The following is a 21,555-nucleotide window of genomic DNA, read 5'->3' as shown; positions in this document are numbered from 1 at the left end:
GAGATTCTCACTTCCGAAAACGTTTGAGCGCATTTTCGAAAAATGCCAATATTTGAAATCTACACAGTTGATTTCTCGCATCAAATGTTCTCAGAAGTGAATTTAGTGATGAAATGGCGTACGAAATTGTAGAAAAACGACTTGCTGTATTGACCTCTCGTTCCTCGAATGCTGAAATGAATGCTGGGATATTTCTGCCGTCAAGTTCACACAAGTTACCAACCGATGCATCCTCGGTAAAATGGGAGTGTCAAGAACACTTCCGGGATTTTTAACCGTTCTTGCCAAAATGCAAACTTGTGTATTGGGACGGTACTTGGGCAGCGACTGATGACGTTTCACAAGTCCACAAGTACAGACAAGAACGCATATTGAGAAACGGCCTAGGTTTAAAACAAATAACTTTGCTATTGCTAACATATTTCTATGCTGGCTACTGAGCCTGGCCTATAACATAACCAGTGTTGGGGAAAGTTACAGTATGTGTTTGTATTGTCCGTATCTCAGGAGATCAAAGTATCTGAGGTTCTTAATACTGTGTTGTTCCCTGGATGATCAAAAACTGTTTTTATGTTTAGTGATAGCAAGTCCCTTTTTGTCCTGAGCAGTTAAACTGCTCAATATAGTCTTCAGGAAAAACCTCCAGATGCTGCAAAACCAATCAAGTTGCTAGACCTGGAGGTCATCTAAATGCAAGTGTACTCCTCAAAGTTGAATGAATTGACTTTTTAAATTAACTTTCAATATGTCTAAAACTTCATGTTTTACTGGGAAATAGATCAACATAAGACAGAAAACATCAAGCCTTTTCATGTTTTATTTAATGTATTGTAATACAAATTAATGTTTTGTTTTACAATTCATTCAGAGTTTGAATAGCAAGATTATGTATAAAGATTCAATGTTTTCCTATTTCTTAATTACAGTAAATTCAAAACAATTTTCAGACCCAACAAACTGAAGATCCCAAAAGCTTGCCAACATGAGCAACAATAAAACCTTAACCAACACATGAATCACACTAATGGAAAAATGAATGTAAGTGGAATAAACATTAAAGCTGTATTTGTTATATTAAATGGTTTTATTTGTTGTAACTGACATCTACATTCATCAAGCAGGTATGGAGAACCGTGATCTGGGCTTTTTATTGATTGAGTATTGTTGTCTCTTATTACAGTGATTGTCAAATCAATTAATTTGGTGTATTTGTGCGATTCAAAGAGGATTACTGTTAAAGCTTGAACATGATCTCTTACAACAAAGACAAAACATTCAGATAAATCAATGTAAAATCACTATATCAACAGACATAAGTAAAAATATAAGAAAAATGCAAATAAAGATATATGAGTGAATGAATTGTTGCATTAGTGGAATGAGTATGTATGGATATATGATTACACAAGAATAACAATGTAAAGAAACAAATAGCTCTAATTTTAGTCTCTGCCAAATTCATAATGTTTACTGTTCTGCTCTCTTCGCACAAGTCAGACCCACAAACACCTGCAGATGAGATACATGACTTTACACTTGTAAAAAATAAGAGAAACCAAGTGTAACTTCTGCTTTTGAACACACAATCGGTGCTAAGAATTATATGAAATGTGAAACAATATAATGACAGTGAAGAATCTCTCAGAGTTGAAAGCTTGATGTCATGTTTTCCCAAAGAAATGGCGGCACAAATGTGTGGACGGCTTCAATCAAAATCTTCCATCTCACAGTCGTCCTGATTCTCTTGATCTGCAGTTCCATACTCATAGCTTTTATCGCTGTAGGCTTCTAAGATACTGACGATCTCATGTGAACCTCTTATCCTTGCCTGTGCTTTGATCATTTCCAGGATGGACTGCATGGAATAGGCATATTCCACAATGCTCCTAGTTTTACCTTTTTCTCCTTTGTACACATATCCACCAGTGTGCACACCAGTCAGATAACAGTCTTCATCAAAAACTGGAGAGCCAGAAGATCCATGAAAGAAACAAGAATTATAATTAATCTGATTTTCATAAATGTCCCATTTATCTTCAAAACTCCTCTGTGTAATCACATTAATTAAATCGAAATTATCAGATATGTGTTTATGTGCAGCCTCTTGTGTTTTATCTTTCTCAATGATGAAGCAGGGGTCCATTTTCTTAATCCCACCTTCTGGATGTCCCACAATGCAGATCCCACCGCGACTAGGAGGGGGGCCAGGACTAAAACGACTGAGCAACTCAGGACGACCTGTGATTTCATCACCAGCTTCCAGTTCAAGAAGAGCAAAGTCATGACGCCTCTTATTGGCGTCTGTAATGCAACAGTAAGCAGGAATCTGTTTCTTGACCCGCGCCAGCTTCACCTTTGAGTCCAGACGTTCAAAATCAAATGCAGCTTCTAAAGACTTTGTAGAAGAAAGCTTGTCTGGAGACTCGAGAAATTCCCTAACAACATGTCCGTTAGTGAGAATAAATTGCCCAAAGAGTAGGAAGCCGGTTCCTCTGGCGGATCCCTCCACTCGAATCTGACACACCGAGTCAGAGAGTCTCATGAGCTGCTTTATTTTATACACCTCAGAGAAAATCTCAACACTTTTATCATATTCTTGTCTGAAGAACTTCTGGACCTGAGTCTTGTTCTTAAGGTTCTCTCGCTGCTTTACCGTCTCCATTAAACCTTTAAACTGAGAACGCAGAATTCTCAGAATCTCTTCAGAGTCTGGAAGTATTTTAAACAAATTAGTTGAAGTATTTGTGGATTTCATTGTGTTTCTCTTTTGAGTTTCTTCTTGTTCAGTGTTGACGGGATGCTGGTTAGGATCAACGTTTTCTTTCAAATCAGCGGCTGAAGCTTCATTCATTTCAGGGCTGACATCACTCAAGAAGTCTTCTTGGCTGTCTGGCTCGTTTTTATCACTGATAACAATGATCTCAAAATGCTTTCCATCAAGATGCTCTACAGTGTTTGACATTACATTGATTGTCTCGCTCCCAAACTCACGGAGTGCACACTGTTTCTTGAATATGACATTGATGAAGCGTCCGTCACGCCGAAGAGCATCCTTCAGTCTGTCTTCTTTGAACGCGTACACACAGACATCCTCAACTTTCTTCATCAGCTCATTGTTTTTCATTAAGCGTTTCACTTTATCCCCTCCTTTTGTTTTAATGTAAAAGATCACAAACTTTCCTGATTCATTGGAAAATGAAAGCTTTTCAGGTTTTGTTTTTATTGTATCATTTCCAGTATTTTTGATGAAGGTTATGTCTAAGAGCTCATCTTTTTCAATAAGACAGCAGGGGAAATCGGTCTTCACAGCAGCTCTAGGAACTTCTCCATTGGATCTCTTAATGACGATTTCTTTCTCCATGTTGTCATTTTTAATCTCCTCGAAAATCTTGTTTGTATTAAGAGCATCAAGCACAGTCTTGGATGTATCACACACCACTGCATGCTTCTTAGATTTGTAGCGGAAATTGAAACTGTGGCTTTGCCCCTCGTCACGCTGTTAAATTCAGAAGAACAAGAATACAAAAGGCATTTAAACATAAATAAAGGATTTCCATAAAATGACCATATTGTGCAACATTATGATTTATACAAATAATAGACAGAAAGGACGAGTATCCATACAAATTTAATTTTAATTTGATTTAATTTGGATCCACAAGTCACTGATCACAATGTTCATAATGTGCACTTTTATTTTTTAATTCTTTAATTTAGGTGTATTATTCATGAAGTAGAAGATCAGCCACTGATTACACGGCGATCTGAAGGACAAGAAATGCAATACAGGTAAAGGCATTTGAATTGATAAGCACCAAGTACCATTAACATTCACAAACCTGCTGCATATGGCTTTTTGATGGACCTTCTTTAACTTTATTCTTGAAAACATCATTCTTCCTTTCCTGAGTGAATGTCAACACAACAGTATAGTTAATATGAGTCCACTAGTGAAGGTTTACCATCATATTGTAAATCACAAGCAATGAAATAAATTGTCACTCTAAAGATATGGCTTTTTAAAGCAGCGATCAAGAAGCTTTGTCTTTCCAAAATGCTTTAGCTAGAGTAATTCTACACACTTTTTCATGAGACCCATAAATAATCCTCATCCAATGATACAGATATGTCAGTATGCAACAAACCTTTAGAGGATCACGGCCATCGTTTCCTTTTTTCTTGCCCGTAATCTTTATTCTTTTCTAGAACAATGGCATAAGAAACATTAAAACAGCATATCTTCTTCTTATTAATCGAACACATTTGAATCTAATACAATTCAAGACATTACCAAAATTACATTGAATTTTATATTGCCACACAAAATTTATAAAAAGTGCACTCAAAGTATGTAAGATTGTTAGTTTCTTTAACATGAACAATTTAAAAATATGATGTCTCAGAGTGGGAAAAAAGTTCATTAAACTTTCTAGTTTAATAGATTCTATATATCAATAGAGTAGCTTAGTGTGAGGAACTGACCAAAATGTGATATTTGTATTCTTTGAATATATGCATAAACAAAATGTGGGGGAAAAAACTTTATCCTGTAAAAAACTTAGTTGAATAACGGCATTTTTTGGTCTGTTCATCTTCCTCACATGTGAAAGGATCAAGAGGTCTGGGAATATGCTCAAGCTATATAGACTACATTTATAGCGCTATTTTATGAGCTTGACAACTCAGTGACTCTGAACAAATGATTAAAGTTTTTTTACATTTTAAAATAAAAGAGAAATCTATGGTTCTTTTGCACTTGCTTATTTACTTAACCTTGATATCTTCATTAGCTGAGACATGAGCAATTACCTAAAACTTGGTTTCTTAGATCTGAATCATTATTATTGAAATATCATGGGCTTACCTGCACCTTTTCACCAGTTTGTGACGCCCCTTTGGCTTCACTGTTGCTGTCAGCCGGCTTTTTCTGAAATAGATATTCCACAATCTTCACCATAATCATTTAAAATTAAGGCTAAACATTTCAATATGATCCCCATAGAGAATGGCAATAGCCAAGCTTAGAAATGTGAAAGTCAATATTTATTAATCAGATATATGTCACCGGAAAATAATTCAAAATGCTGTTCTTCATTTTCTTCGCTGGTGTTGATTGAGGGTGATTCATTGTGTTTCTGTAAAGAGGACAAATTATGAGTTCTCAAAGAAATCTTATAAAAAATATATTATACTACATTACTTAAGTATGTAACTTATAGTGCAGTCTACATAATTGGTAAATAAAAATTAGCTTACAATTCAGTTGTGTGAAAAATGTCTTCAATATTTTGACACAACGGGATTATTTGCTGAATTATAAAACACAAGGAGATTGTGACAAAAAACACATTTGTATTGGTTCCTACTATTTGCACTAGTTTTAAAACATTAGGCAAATCAAAGCCTATATTGTACACAGTATTTAATAGGCATTTGATTGAGGACACGTTCGTCGTCCAGCAAATCTGTGAAAGCGGGAAAAGGCGCCAAAGCGAAGCGCCTCACGTGAGACTAGTGATTCGACACGGTTTTTATTTTGTTCACGAACGAAAGGCCACTAATCCAAACACCTTTGGTATCATCGCGCTTTAGAGTCTTTAATGTTCATAGATACACTAAAATGCAAGTTTTCCCCAAAAAATCATGTCACGACAAACGCATTTGATCCTTTACAGCATTTGTTTGTTTTATTGCAAGTGAAACCATTAAAAGTATAACCGAAATCATTCATGCTAGAATGTATTTTTAAAAGTTGTAGTAATTATATGTAGTGATATTTTGTTTGAAAAAGTTACCTTATGTGAGTTAAATGAAGCAGGAGAAAGTGCGTGTCGTCTGTTTTCCTTTATGTGGAAGTGTAATCTGATCTCATGATGCAGCGCGCGCAAAATATTAAAAATTCTTCTGTCTTCTGGCGGGTTACAGACCATTGCAAAAGCTGCATACCGCCACCTATTATACTGGAGTGAGTAAATGATAAAATAAATGTACACTGTACAGTCTTTGGTAAAATCATGGCTTCATTGATCTCTAGACCAGATTCACGTTGAAATAATCTTCTGTTTCTACTTATAAAGGTTTTAATTTGAATACATTTTTTTATATATTGTTTATTCTCTACCCTTATCTATACCCTGATTATTTTGCCAGTGTTTGTCGAAGTTTCTTTTAATTAGTAATTTACCTTCATTTTTTCCAAGAGGTGTCTCTATTTTATAATTATTTCCAATGCTATATTTAGCTAATTTGACTATTTAATTTCCTTGTACCCCTATAAATATGGTATCCAGCAGAATTGGAGCTAATTTATTTTTAACTCAAAATACTTCACATATAAACTTATGTAGAATATGTTTCTGTTAATCATTGGCATGGCAATAAATAAATACAGTTCACTTTAATTTTATGAATTATGTTTTGTTCAGCTCATAATAGAATATCTTGTAGAGAAACTCATAGTTGACTAATAATAAATTAGATAAATACCCATATATTGCTTCATATCTGATTATTTTAGAGCCATGTGGTGGTAAAGGGACTTTGCTACAGTGTTGTGTGAATGACTTAAAGCACTTAAGATTTTGTCAGAATGTCAGAGACAGCACAAAAACAGAAATGGCATAAAAAAACTCTATCCTTTACTCTAACTCTGAATTATGGTGGGTGTGAGCTGCATCATGAGACCATAGATTGCCATTTTAAATGTTCTTTAAAAAGTAATCAAATCTGCCATTGAGCAGCATTAAAACATCAAGATGTTTTTTTTCTCATTCAGTAATACACAATTACACAAGTAATTAAAATCTCAGGAATATTTATTTGAGGTATTGAGGAAATTCAACAAAAAATAAACAAAATAAAACAGCTGCTATTCAGATTTGTGTCATCCAAAAAAAAAGAAAAGAAAAAAAAGCACAAATTGTCCTTCAAAATTTCAGTAGCTCTGAGCAGTAATTTAATATTAATTCAGAGACATTTATAATAAATAGAACATAATTGAAAAAGTAAAACAGCATTCATGTTATATGCATTCACTTTTTGATCAAAGAGATTTGAAGTTTACAGTACAAAACACGAGCTGAATAACCAAAATGAGACATATATTCTTCATATTTTCTTCTGTAACTTTAAAGTGTGATCTGTTAAATAATGAACAGTTAATCAAAATCCTCAAACAAAAGACAGAAGTGTTTCCTGTTGGTGATTTACTGGTCAAACAAGTTCTCATCCTGAGGGTGAAAGTTCAGAATATAAATTGTAATGAACCTTAAATAAACTTCAAATTAGGATTCTATAGAGAACTAACGTGACACTTTTTCTTCCCTTTTTCAGCCACATAATAATAATGTTCCTCTGCATAAACACCAACCGTCACTGCTGTGAAGATGCTGTACCTTCAGTGCACTACACATGTGTACAGTATTTGGGGTTTGCTAGTTTGGCTTCTTCTGGAAGTAAAGGGACGATGGGAGGTAAGAGCAACACACACACACAAACACACACACAGAAAACACATTCAGTACAAAGAGACACAGAAGCGTTAAAGCTGCAGTCCCTCACTGGACACTTCAGGAAGAGTGTGAAGATTAAAAAGTGCAAACAGTTTCCCTTTATTGTTCTCCTTGTTCTCATACGTCATCAAAGATGCGGCTGCGAGACGCAGAGGTCGCGAGGTAATGTCCTCCAGCGGTGTACCTACAGAGAGATGATGACATCCATTAACAACGAGAGCTACATGTTCTTCAATGAAAACCTATAAAATGCCTAATGTCCCAATAGTTTATTTTTATATCTTACACTTGAAATGTGTCATTGTGTGCGGCAAATGCCATTGGCTCTTATGATAAATAGCCTGTGATGTTCATCATTTTCAAATTACTTTCAGTAAAAGCGTCAGTGAGTAATGTAAATCAAATCAAAATCCCTGAACGTTTACACAATATCATCACACAATTAATGTATTTAATATTAAATAATTATTGTATTTAATATTAAACATAAGTATATATATATTTTTTTTTATTTTCTCTCTCTCTCTCTCTCTCTCTCTATATATATATATATTTACTTTCTCTTTTACGTAGGTAAGAAGTGTTGTATGAACAAAATAAATATTCAATAATCCTTAAATATATAACATAAATATATAACTAAATATAACATTTAGTCTTTAAAAAAAAGTGTTCTGGGCGACAGCATAAAAATGCATAAGAAAAACAATTTTCTCAAGCTCATGCTATTAAGTCAAGTCAAGACAAGTATATTTGTATAGCGCTTTTCACAATACAGATTGTATCAAAGCAGCTTCACAGTATTAAATTAAAATACTACAACAAGGTTTGTTTCAAGTGGAATTTATTGATTGATAAAATTAAATTAAATATCCCCAAAATATCCCCAACTGAGCAAGCCAAAGGCAACAGTGGCAAGGAACCGAAAAAACTCCATCAAGTGACCTAATGGTGAGCTGAAACTCCATCAAGTGACCTAATGGAGAAAAAAAAACCTTGGGAGAACCCAGGCTCAGTCGGGGGCCAGTTCTCCTCTGGCGTTTATGAACTAGAGACCGGATTGTAGTTTGAACTGTAAGATTAAAAATATTATATGAATGCCTGGCTGAAGAGATGCGTCTTTAATCTAGTTTTAAACTGGGAGAGCGAGTCTGAGCAACGCACAGTATCAGGAAGGCTATTCCAGAGTTTTAAAAGCTAAATGTAAAAATGCTCTCCCTTCTTTTGGTGGATCTGGATATCCTAGGAATGACCAAAAGCCTAGAATTTAGTGATCTTAAAGAGCGCGATGGATTATAGGGCGATAGAAGATCGGTTAAATAGACTGGAGCTAAGCCGTTTACGGCTTTATAAGTCAGTAGCAATACCTTGTAATTAATACGGGACTTTATAGGTAAACAATGCAGTGATGATAAAATCGGTGTTATATGATCATATTTTCTTGATATAAAAAAAAAAAATAGTTTCCATGACTGAAAGTATGAGATATAATGTAGTAATACAGACCTCCTGTTATCCGTTTCCAGCTGTTCTTCACCAGTGAAGTCCAACGGTTCAACGTCTTGTAGTAATTCAGCCTTGTCGTTTCGATCTCTACGAGACTGAGCTGCACACACACACACACACACACACACACACACACACACACACACACACACACACACACACACACACACACACACACACACACACACACACACACACACACACACAATGCTCTTCATCACATCTGACCAAGAACTGAAAGCTAGAGTATTTTCAGTAAGACTAACAGTGTGAATCTGTCCTCACCTCTGCCAGTGTCTGTGCTGGAGCCGTCCGTCTCCTTCAGCTCTGAGTACGCACTTCTGCTCCTCCCGCCATATCTCTCCCTCTGATCACTGTAGCGTTCCCTCCATTCCTGACAGACAGAGACGTGATGAACGGGGTTCAGACAGGTACTGTATTACAGTACTGTAATCTATCCTCATCATTAAATGTGAGGCAGTTTAGGCAGAAACAAACTCACTCTCCGTCTGGTCTCGCCGTCCTCTGTTCTCTGACGTTTTCTTTTTTCTGAAAACAATAGCAACGTTTAGCGATGAAATTATAACATGACATAACTTTTTATATTTTACAATTTTTCTATATTTGATATAATATACAAATATAAATATATTATCGTTATTTTGTTTTTATATAGACTATTGTTCAAAAGTTTGTGGTCGGCAAGATTTGTAATGTTTTGAAAAGAAGTTTCATGTTCACAGAGGCTGCATATTCGTTCAATAATACAGTAAAAACAGATTTTTTTTAAATATTATTACTTTTCAAAATAACTTTTCTATTTTAATATTTACTCCTCGCAATTTTTTCCTGTGATCAAAGCGGAATTTTCAGCATCATTAATCCAGTGTTCAGTGTCACATGATCATTCAGAAATTGTTCTAGTTAATATTTTTGTGTAAACCGTGATTTTTTTTTTTTAAGGATTCTGTGATGAGTAGAAAGTATTTATTTGAAATTTATTTGAAATATAAAAAGACAGCATTTATTTGAAATATAATTTTTAATAAATAAACATTATTAATGTCTTTACTGTCATTTTTGATCAAGTTAATGCATCGTTGCTAAATAAACGTATTAATTTCTTTTTTGAAAAAAAAAAAAAAATCTTACTGACCTTTTGAATGGTAGTGTGTGTGTGTGTATATATATATATATTATAATTCGTTTTAATTGCAATAGGTCTATGACTGTACATTTTAAAAGCATAACATTTTTATTCTATTCAGATGAAAAAGTTAGATTTGATTTTTGATTGACTGAAAAAAATGTAATTAATTATATTCTGATTGAAAATATACTTTGAATAAAATATTGATATATAGAATCTAGCAATATCATCCAGTCCTTCTTTGACTGTTGTGATTACATCAAATAATAATACAAAAATAAAAATAAATGTAATTTGTGTATATCTGCTAAAACTATTCTATCAGTTATCAATGAGGTTTGGACTAACATAGATTTGGACCAGTTTTGAATTTGGTCTATTGTACTGTACCTCTCCGGATGAGTTCTCTCCCCTCGTCCACCAGGTCAGAGGTCAGATCATTCTCACCCATAAACTGCTGGAAGCCCAGCAGATTCAGACAGCGTGTGCCCAGACTAGAATGAACGAGGAAAAACAAAGAGCTAACAGTCTTCCAACAACAACAGTCTCTGTAATATTTCAAAGCTAAATATTTGTTGGAGTTACATCTTACCTGAAGTAAGTTGCAATGCAGAGCAAAACGATGAGCATAGGATAATAAATATAAAATCCATTAGCGATGAATGACAGGACCTGCATGGATCCCATTATCTATCATAGTCATAGAGAGAGAGAGAAAGATTTTGGAGTGATGTGGCCATAATTATCAATACGGCTGGGTGATTTACTGAGTGTATATGATATAAAATATGACATAAAATTAAGCAACATCATTAATGCTGTAATTTTAATACGCTTTTTATATGGCCAATTATTTTTCCTATGGACAAATTAGACAAAGATATTTTAACGGTGTCTCTAATTTAAAGCACAGTAGCAAAAATAGTCATTTGAGAATTCCAATTAAAAACACAAATTCTGTTTTTTGTTTGCAACATCAATAAATGTGCTAACAAGTCACCATATTGCATGTTTAGCAAATAATCATATGGTCATCACACATGGTGTATAACCATAAATATGATTATTTGCAAAAAATGCAGTATGGCTCCTTCATCTTTTGTCTTTTCAATAAATTGCTTGCAGGGACTGCATATAAATGCATGAGAAAAACAATATTCATTATTATTATTCTCAAGTTAATCGCAAATGAATGCTGTGATTTTAATATGCTTTATGTAATGTATGCCAATTAGTTTTCATATAGACCTTAGACTCATAAGACAAAGATATTTTAATAGTGTCTCTGACTTAAAAGTCAGTAGTAAAAATAGTGGTTTGAAAATTCCAGTTCAAAACTCAACTCAAATTCAATTCATCAATAAAAAGTGTTCATAGAAGTGGTCATTTTTAGTAAATTAAAGTTTAATTTAAATGTCTTAAAATAAAGTAAATATTGTTGTTTATTACCAAGTATTGTTACATGCATACATTTAAATAAATCTATCATTTTATGAAGATATTCTTTGAATAAAAGAATGAAAATATCATTATTATTATTATTATAGTAATATAATCTAGCCAATTAAAGTCTTACATGCTAGTTATATAGATGTGTGATCGTATTTTAGCGTGAGAGTGGTGTGTGACTCACTGAATTGTACGCTGTCTGCTGTCTCTTCTGATGGGAGATGGTGGAGTCCATGTGAATCACACCCAGAAAGTTCAGACACAGCGGAGGCGTCAAACGACAAAACAACCTGCACATCAATCAGAATGAAAAGCTGAATACTGATACAGCAACAGATCAAAACAACCCGAGATGGTTTTTGTAACAGTCACGTGGTGTTTCGTACATGCCGCTGAACTGCAGGCTGTAGGCGTCCGTCTGGTGGTGAGGGGCCAGGTAATAGTAGTTAAAGACTCGGATCCGGAACACAGTGGAGTACACGCAGTAACACAAGAAGAATATGGTGACAAAACACGCCATCTAGAGGACACACACAAAACAACAATGTACAGGTTGTAGTTTTTTTAGCGCAATTTTCCAACGGACAAAATTGCGATTGTTAACTCATGATTTCTGTTCTGTCTGTGCGCACCAATCTTGCACTTCTATCTCCTCCTCAACCAGACCACCTAGAGACTTCAGGTTTTCGGCATTATGTTAAAGGGTAACTAAACCCTAAACCAACTTTTTTTAGTTAATGATCTGTAAGAATGGGACTTTATTAGTGCTGTTCATTTATTCAAGTAATTTTTTGGACATTTGTGTTTAAAGTGTTTTAATTTTACAAAATATGGTGTAAAAACGTCTGAGTGCTGCCCTCTTCAGGTTGAACAGTGGCTACTGCAGTTGAATTTTCCTATTGGAAGTTGTGGTACCCTCTGACGTCAGTACCAGTACCAAAAAATATTACCTGCAAAGCACCACGTAGACCTGTCACTAGGGCTGGCTAAAAAATATTGATTTCTCGATTTTAATCGATTCTCATTTTTACGAACCGATATCGTTTCTTAAATCCCAAGAATCGATTAGTCATCCTGTTTTCAGTTGATGAATGAATGTAACATTGTAGCGCGCATCCCATCCAATAAATCGCAATAATCTTTGTGCTTTGTTACTTTTGATATGAAACAAAGTCTCAGATTTCAAATTACGTCCATTTTCTTACGAAATTCAAAAACATAAATACCGTTTTGGCGCTGTGGCGTGAGATCGCTCTGGCGCAGCTCAGCTCAAGAGAAGCACATGATCTTCTCTTCCACCTTAATAATACCAGTTACATCGCGAAATAGTAGGCTAATGAAGCCTAGCATGCTACAACTGACTCCCTTAATTTACAGCATTAGTTAAGAGATTTGTTTTCCTTGAGAAAATTTGCCATGTATTATACCTGATATCCAAAATAATCAATACTGAATCGAATCGGATTCGAAATCAAATTGAATTGCAAGCTTGTGAATCAAAATTGAATCGAATTGTGAAATTTGTGTCAATACCCAGCCCTCCCTGTCACGATCATGAATTTTGTGCTGACGATTAATTGTCATACAAATAATTGTGATTAATGATTTTATTCTGTTTTGTTCAAGTCACTTAGTGTAAACCAAATATGTTTTTTTTTTTACACTTGGAATCGTACATAAAAGAAAATAAAGCAATAAGCCCCAAGAAGTGGTTGTTTACAGTGAACAACTAAATAATCACAGTCTTGGTCTCAAAAATGTTTGTAATAAAAATAATGCAAAATACGTTTTCATGCATGTGGCAAAAAGTTAATTTTGCACATTTCTCAGCCGTGTTGGCGGAAGTACGCAGCTTTCTGATTGGCTGTATGCAGATGTGTAATTGTGCTTGTGTTCCTCACCTCTATGTAAACGTAGTTGTAGTCTCTCTCTGCGAGCTGGATGAAGACAGCGAAGAGAGACAGAACGGGCTGTGTGCTGAAGAAGGTGCATTCAGACCAGACCACGGCTGCAGAGAACAGGCATAAAAGCACAGCCAGCACGCGATAACACCAGCGCCGGAAAACACACTCCCAGTACCACTCTACAAGACAGAGAGAGATGCATGAGTTTATTACCTATACAAACTGCTCCTTTGACTCAATATCATAGCTTATGATAGCATTCATTACTAAAGGTTAGCGATTTGAACCAATCCTTAACCCTAAAAATCAAACTTTACTGTGCAATGTGTGCGCTCTGACATGAATAACATCTCAAATTGTGCGGCTTGTTGATGAAAGGTGTTCTGTTCTGTAAGCGATCATACTTGGATTACAAAACAGGCAAAAGTCCCATAGACCTCCATTGACGGAGGGGTCCAAGCCTTTGAGAACAACTTAGCAACCGCATTTCAACACCCAGAATTTCTCTTTGTGCTGGTCACGGGTAGGTGGACAATAGTCATATGTGTGCTGAAATGAACCAACCATTCCAAACATACATACTATAGAGAGTCTTTTCAAAGTGGATTGACATTTGATAAGAAAACTATTAATATTTCCATTGGCATTTGGCAAAAAAAACCTGTTCCACAAACATTGCAATCTTGCTAAACTTGTTTTTGAGGAAGTCGAAAAATCCGCTCATCTGTTTCATCAACGCAAGCTTTACCTGGGTGGTTTCTGACGCTCTATATTTTAGGATTTTTCATAAAACCAGACTGTTCCACAAAAACAAGTTTAGCAAGATTGCAATGTATGTGGAACAGTCTTGTTTTATGAAAAATCCTAAAATATCGAGCTGCAGAAACCACATAGGTAAAGCGTGCGTTGAAGAAACAGATGAGCAAACACAGTTGTAGGCATCAATTAAACGGTGATAAAGGTAATAAGATGTATATTTTAAGCCCTATTCGGACGGGACTAGTTTAACATGGAGAGGTGGGGTAAAGTAATAATTACCAGAGCTTCTCAGTGATTTTAGGTCCGTCCGAATGCCATCTCAGTAATCATTACGGACAATGTCAGTGAAGATTACGGCGACTTCTACCTGGAAAGGTCTGGAAAAATTACCTCAGGTAATACTAATCCCTTTGAATAGACCCGCTTTAAATATGTACATAAATATTTTGTCATTTCCTGTTTAAAAGTAGTTTTCCGCGGTTTTTCAAGTATGGAGACGCTTGAAAAAGCATTCAGTTGCGCTCTAGACGCTGGGACTAGTCTGTGGCAAAACTCAGGTGTTTTCCACACACCATTCTGATCAGAAAGAAGATCGAAAGAACTTGTTAGAGGCATGAAACATCTTTTAGCGTTAGGTAAGTGTCTATTACCGACACAATCCAATCTGAAGTTACTTAATACATCGTTCGACCAGACCTAACTGTTTTATATATATAAATATAGGTTATGTGTTTGCAAACGTGATATCAGGAAGCAACGTAATACGCACATGACAACAGGAGGGTGACGGCGATGCGCAAATCGAGTTACTCTCCCACTTCTGCTAGTTTTACTGAGATATCTTATCCCGTGCGAATTGGCCATTAATATTACAGACGTCCTGTGGTAAAATAACATTACTCCATCTACCCTTGTAAAGTTAATCCCATCTGAATAGGGCTATAGACCATCTTCACAAAAAAATCTTAAGGCTAAAAGTTATTCCTAATGTGGAAATGTCGCTCCTAATTTTAGGACTGGTACATTTTTAATCTAAGAGTAATTCACAAAGCATTGTAACATTAAAAGTATCTCCTAAACCTAGTACAGCGCAGAAGTCCTTCTGAGGACTTTTAAAATCATAAGAGAGACTCAAAAGCATGTCCTGCTGCATTGTTTGTCAGGAATGCATTGTTTTAAAGTTTTGTTTGTTGGCGTGCTCATTGTGAATGAGCCTTTACTCTGTTGAATTGCAGATCTCTGTCTCTCATAAAGGTGTTATTGTAGTAAGAGCAGAATGGTATTTTCGACTACAAAAGAGAGAGAGAATGTGTTCACAGGTTTCCTCACCCACGCTGGGCGTGTACAGGTACTTGCTGATCCATCCAGGCGGTTCTGCAGAGGGGAAGCTGTGAATGAACTGGTGGGTCAAGCTCGTCTCATTTTTGGCCACGTCCTCTAAGTGAAAAGCCTCGTCCAATAGAATCTGCCACTGGACTTGTGTGCGGTTATGCCTCTGAACAGCATAGATCACCTGACGGGAGATATCAATACAATGCAGAAGTCTCAATCATGATATTTGAATATAAATACATTTATGTAATACAAAATATTTCATTTTATATTTATGTAATATTTACATTTATAATTATACTTCTAAATAATACAATGAACAAAACTTAAATTTACAATTTTAAATGCATTTAATATTAAAATTAAATTAAATTTTAAATATTAAAAGTGAATTTTTTTAAAATTGTAAGTAATATTTATATTGTTTATAAATAATAAACATCAGCGAATTTGCTTTATATTAATATTCAATATATCTGCAGTGTTTTTATTACCTTTTTATGTAGTTTGACTAAACTATTTTTACTAGGATAAGGGTTTCCTTTGTCATCAAAGTCCTCATAATCGTCCATGTTTCTGCCCATCTTTTCCTGGTATTCTACAGGACACTGAGAAAGATGTGAGGGTATTAATACTCCATAGGTGCATCACAATTTGCGTACTTGTGCACTATTCTATAATGTTTTGTAGTATAAATAGTGTGAGTAGAGTTTAATAGGGCAAAGTGCACTTTAAATACCTATGAAGCACTTAATTAACTGAAAAAACTAAGTGTGTAATGTTGGACACATCATGCACTCAATTGTCACAGCTTTAATTAAGTAGCGGAGGGGGAGGGGCATCAGACTCAGATGTTGAATGATAAAATAACCTATATAAAATTCATTCACTACTTGTTTAGTGCACACATGCATAATGTATAGTCTGTCATTTGGGAACCACCACATATTTACATATGCACAATCAGGAGGATGAAGATTACACGAAACTTACCTTTCTCAGAATAGTGTCAATGCATTTGCGTAGAGGATGGTTGTATTTGATAGTTTCATTAACCGTTCTGACATCCTGCAAAAGAGTGGACATTTAAGTGTGCATTTATTTTTTGATAAGACAATGCATGAACTTTGATCAAAGAAATGACAATCCCTCACCTCCATAACATCTTCCAGGTTTTCTTCGGCATCTGCTTTTTCCGTCATCAGTTTCGCAGCTTTAAAGTACGTCTTTGCCAGCAGCTGTCCGTGGCACGATGCCCTCCAATAGGAGCGCGGGATTTCCACCAGGCCGTATCCCAGCAACAACACCAGCAGGAAAAGCCCCCAGGTGTTGGCGGCGGTAATGCCAATCGTCCGCAGGTCAGACCTTCACAAATATAGGTTAAATATGTCAGCTAGCTTTCAACAAATGAAAGGAGTATTGTGATTGGCTGAAGGGGAAAGAAGAGGGCGTAACACTAACCAGGAGAGGTGCCACTTCGGAGTGACGGCGACGTAGATGAGCAGGGAGCAGAAGATAAGCAGGTATGTGCCATAATAAATGGCGTTTTCTATCAGGGCTGTTTTTATTTTCCCTGAGATGGAGAAACCTCCTGAACGTGCATACGACTGCATGAAGGGAATCAAGAGCCTGCACACATGGGAACAAGTTGTTAGATTTTTTTTAAATCCTTTATACTTTTGTAAGAGCAAAATCTGACACTGAATTTATAATTTATGTTTACATATATGTTTATTGCAGAATATTTAAATATATACAAGTATTACATATATTAAGTTTAATACTTGACTGCATGATTTGCAATGCTTCAAGAGTGGGATTTTACTGCTGAGCTTATTTGATGTAATGTCCATTTCTGGTGCTGTTCACGTATCTGTCAAAAATTACAGAATTTTTTTTTTTTTTCAATGAAATGATTGTACTATATTTTACTTCAATAATGTTTTTTATTTAATATTTTGTATTTTTAGGGGATTTTACGGTACTAAATTATATTTATGTAGTGGTTATTATCCATTTATTCACTTTTTGAGCATGGATCTGAAAATTAAATTTCCAACTTAAACTGTCACAAATCTTTAAAGCTACACTGTGTAGGATTTTCTCCCATCTAGCGGTGAAATTGTATATGACTACCAACTGAATATTACTTTCTAGCCCCTCCCATTCCGAGGGCGTTTTAACTCCTACGGTGGCCGTATTATTTCAAACCTGCCGGCAGTCGCGAGTAATCTCCCTCTCGCATTCGTCACGGCGCCACTGAGTGTAAAAACGTGAAAGGCAACGCTTGAATTTCCAGGAATGTCCCTCTTTGGCGAATGTAGTTTCAAGATGGAGGCGCAACATGGCTGCCGCCATTCGAACGACTCGCTCGTATGTATTCTAAACGGCAGATTCTACGCTTACGAGAATACTTGATTAGTTGGCAGAAGTAATTACACATTAATAAACACATATCCTTTTGAAAGAACAAAGTGTTAACTTAAAAATTACACAGTGTAGCTTTAATGCTTTGGAGCACATACTTTAATTTGGACTCTTTTTAAAGGAGACACTTGGCAGATTATTGCTGAAGTGAAAAAAGTTATAAAAAAATAAACTTGAAAAACGTTATACAATTTTACATTTATTCTTATGAAAAATACAATTAGAATTTTTTTTTATTTAATATATATTTTCCAAAACATGTTTTACTCTAAAACTGTAAGAAAATCAAAACCATAAATCTAAATCAAATTTGAGGTTGAGATCGCAAAAAAATAGCTTTCAGTAAGTTTTAGTTTGGGCGCAGTACCAAACACTTCCCCATTCATTTCTAATGCGGTCGTTTTTGACCACGAACAAGTGTGACTTGTGACAAGTGTGGGAAAAAACAAAAAAAACATTTTCTTTTGGTCAAAGATGACCGAACAGTACCAGAGGGTTAAACTTATTTTTTTAATTGAGTGAAAATACAGCTAAAAACATTCAACAATATCAGATCTCATAGTAGATCTGTGTTGAAAAGATGTTTATTTCCAGAACCCTACTGTTGACCTTCATTGTAAAGAAACACAGGAATGACATAATTTCTCTCGCACCATGTCAGGAACTGTGACGTCCAGTACACCACCCTCCAAAACACGGGAAGAATCCCATCTGGGATGTAACTCCAAGGCTTATGGCAAGACTTTGCGGCCCTATAATCAGGAGAAGCGATGTGGATAAAGTTAATGTATAACCAAATTCAGCGTGTTAACTAAACATAAAAGTCTTAGCACTATTTGTACAACAAACACATTTCAAGGCTTTATTTCTTCCTAGCACTCAAAGCACTCTTTACCTTTGTGTCGGAAATACCGAAGTGTTGGAGGAATTATCACGTTGCATGTTGTTCGGCGTCAGGTGGACACTATCAATCTCACACTGGTTATATATGGTCTGCAGATGCACAAGGAAACAAGCGTTGAGAATACAACAGATTTAGGTTTTATTTGTGTTTTGTTAGTGCTTCTTTTCCCCGCAGGAAATGTCCTGTTTTTCATGCATGTATGCCATCTGTTGATCATGTCAGTCATGCATACAATAAAGCATGTTTTGTAAATGGCTCTAGATAACAGCATATGTTAAATGCCTTAATTATAAATGTAAACATCAGTCTAACTAATTGTCATTTACAGAGTTGTAAAGAGAGTTTACATAACTTTCTATATTTTCCATTAAATGTCCAGTTATATTGCATAATCATTTGAACTATAATTTCATAAAGATTGCACAAAAAAGCATTTTTTTTAATAACATTTCTGAATTTCCCATGACTGCATTTAGCTCACACTTTATCCATACTGAGAACACTTCTTATGTTTATGGACCTGCAACCTTTCAGTTTCCAACTACTAAACCACAACACTTCTCACTACAGTAGTCAGCATTTGAAGTGGATCAAAAAAGTACATCAAAGTTGTCCTAAGACAAGAACGGGTATTGTTGTAATTCATGTATAACTTTGATGACAGGTTTTGATCCACTTCAGATGTTGACGACTGTAGTATGGTCTGTAACTGCTTCCAGGAGGTCTCACCGTGCTGACGTCCAGCGGGAGGATGAAGACGATGAGGAAGCACAGGAACCAGGCGAGGAGGGTGGCGAACAGGACCATCCGATGCTGCTTGTGAAAGTCTCCATAGCGGTGCAGCAAGAAGAGCGCGAGGAAGAACACCACCACCACCTCCAGCGCGAGCGCCACGCCGCTCATCCCGACTGATCTCTCTCGCTCTCTCTCTCTCTCTCTCTCTCTCTCTCACATGTAACCCGTCAGACTGGCACAAGACTCGCCATCAACACAAGCACTGTTTGGATAGAGCAACTTGATCAAGATTCATAGCGAACATCTAATATTGACATTAGTAACATTGTAATCAAAGCCAATGACAAACAGGGTGAATCTTTCCCAGGAAAATTTAAAATTCCCAGGAAATATTTTTACCCCCAAATAAAAAGTATAAAAAAATATATTGCATTTTAAAATGTATATATATATATACATAGTTACACAAATAAAGGAGTTTTCTTTGAGTGAAATATGCTCAATTAAAATATGAAATTAATTAAAATTATAAAATAAAAATCAATAATTTCAATAATTCAATAATAATCAATAATTAATTTGTCATTTTATAATGTACATTTAATGTTTCCATTACTTAAATTATATATATATATATATATATATATATATATATATATATATATATATATATATATATATATATATATATATATATATATATAATATACACACACACACACATTTAAGCAATGGAACAAAAAAGTATTACTGGTAAATCGATTAACAGTAAACATGCATTATTAAAATGATGTAAACAATAAAAATTATAATTCAAAGACGTTTAATTCTTTTAATTAAATAATCAATATTTACACTAAATTATTAACAAAACACTAATGCAAATCAAATAAAGGTGAAAAAAAATAGAAAGTATCAGAAACCCAAGTAAAACTGGTGCTAAACTACTGAATTTACTACCGTTGTAATATCGTGTTTGAATTTATGTCGTTAAGGTTGAATACCTAAAATGACCGGTCGCTAAATGTATTTCATGACACGTCAATCATTGCGTAATTAATAGTACAGAGTCAAAAAGCTTCTGTTCAGTCACAGCTCGGAGGACTTTCCGTTAAAACTCATTCTCTGACCGTCAATAAAACATTAGAAAGACATGGACAGAAACTTACGCGTTAACCAGACTGTGAGGACGATATCTGAAGGAAGAGTGAAGGTCCGTTGAGTGAATGATCACATCTCGTGATAGAAATTAAGCTGTCCGTGATATTTGTGTACAGTAGAACCTCTTGACGTGTCACGTAACTGAGCAGTGATGCGCTTCCGGTTCTCGTGATGCATTGTGGGAAATGTAGTTTTTCCACAGGTTTATATACAATATTGTAAAATAAGTTTTAGATTTTAGCAACATGAAAACACTGGGCACTTAAAGATTCCTCCGAATTTTTTATATTTCTTATTTTGTGTTTACATTAAATTACATTTTATGAATAATTTTGGGTAACACTTTATTTTACAGTATCCTTTGTTACATATGTTACGTGTACTTACCATAGTAATAACAGTAAATTATGCATAATTACATGCAACTAACCCTCAAACAAATCCTAATCCTACCCCAACCCCATAGTAAGTACATAGTTACTATATAATTACACTGTAACAGTGACACCTTGAAATAAAGTGCAACCTAATTTTGTGATGTAAATTTTAGTTTTAATTAAAGATTAAATGTCCCTATGTTAATTTATACAGGCCTATTATGCTGTGTTTACATTGATTTAGCCCCATTGGTAAAAAAAATAAAAAATTCTGTGAAGTATATAGTAACATAAGCTTCACATGGTGATTAAAGGCCATTCAGTTTATTTGTATTTCATA

The 21,555-nt window shown here is 35.0% G+C and overlaps 2 protein-coding genes across 2 annotated transcripts; both read right to left on the bottom strand.

Moving 5' to 3' along the window:
- Window positions 1-808: 808 nt before the first annotated feature.
- Window positions 809-5,953, bottom strand: fam111.2 (family with sequence similarity 111.2). Its single transcript, XM_081366305.1, has 6 exons — window positions 5,796-5,953; window positions 5,066-5,135; window positions 4,865-4,927; window positions 4,146-4,202; window positions 3,840-3,905; window positions 809-3,496 (listed from the first exon to the last, which is right to left on the bottom strand). Exons 2-6 carry the CDS (start codon window positions 5,126-5,128, stop codon window positions 1,706-1,708), a joined length of 2,040 nt encoding a protein of 679 aa, XP_081222431.1. The 5' UTR covers window positions 5,129-5,135; window positions 5,796-5,953; the 3' UTR covers window positions 809-1,705.
- An 843-nt stretch (window positions 5,954-6,796) lies between these two features.
- Window positions 6,797-20,981, bottom strand: lmbrd2a (LMBR1 domain containing 2a). Its single transcript, XM_081365078.1, has 18 exons — window positions 20,847-20,981; window positions 19,672-19,939; window positions 18,934-19,031; window positions 18,692-18,790; window positions 17,073-17,240; window positions 16,766-16,976; window positions 16,605-16,679; window positions 16,106-16,219; window positions 15,609-15,792; window positions 13,518-13,699; window positions 12,003-12,136; window positions 11,801-11,906; window positions 10,760-10,857; window positions 10,558-10,661; window positions 9,520-9,566; window positions 9,303-9,411; window positions 9,018-9,117; window positions 6,797-7,695 (listed from the first exon to the last, which is right to left on the bottom strand). The coding sequence occupies exons 2-18, from the start codon at window positions 19,843-19,845 to the stop codon at window positions 7,629-7,631; spliced, it is 2,070 nt and encodes a 689-aa protein (XP_081221204.1). The 5' UTR covers window positions 19,846-19,939; window positions 20,847-20,981; the 3' UTR covers window positions 6,797-7,628.
- Between the last annotated feature and the right edge of the window lie 574 nt (window positions 20,982-21,555).

The sequence above is a fragment of the Scardinius erythrophthalmus genome (assembly GCF_964197995.2).
Source record: "Scardinius erythrophthalmus genome assembly, chromosome: 5".
NCBI lineage: Eukaryota > Metazoa > Chordata > Actinopteri > Cypriniformes > Leuciscidae > Scardinius > Scardinius erythrophthalmus.
The sequence above is the reverse complement of the archived record's forward strand: the minus strand, read 5'-3'. Positions and strand labels throughout refer to the sequence as shown.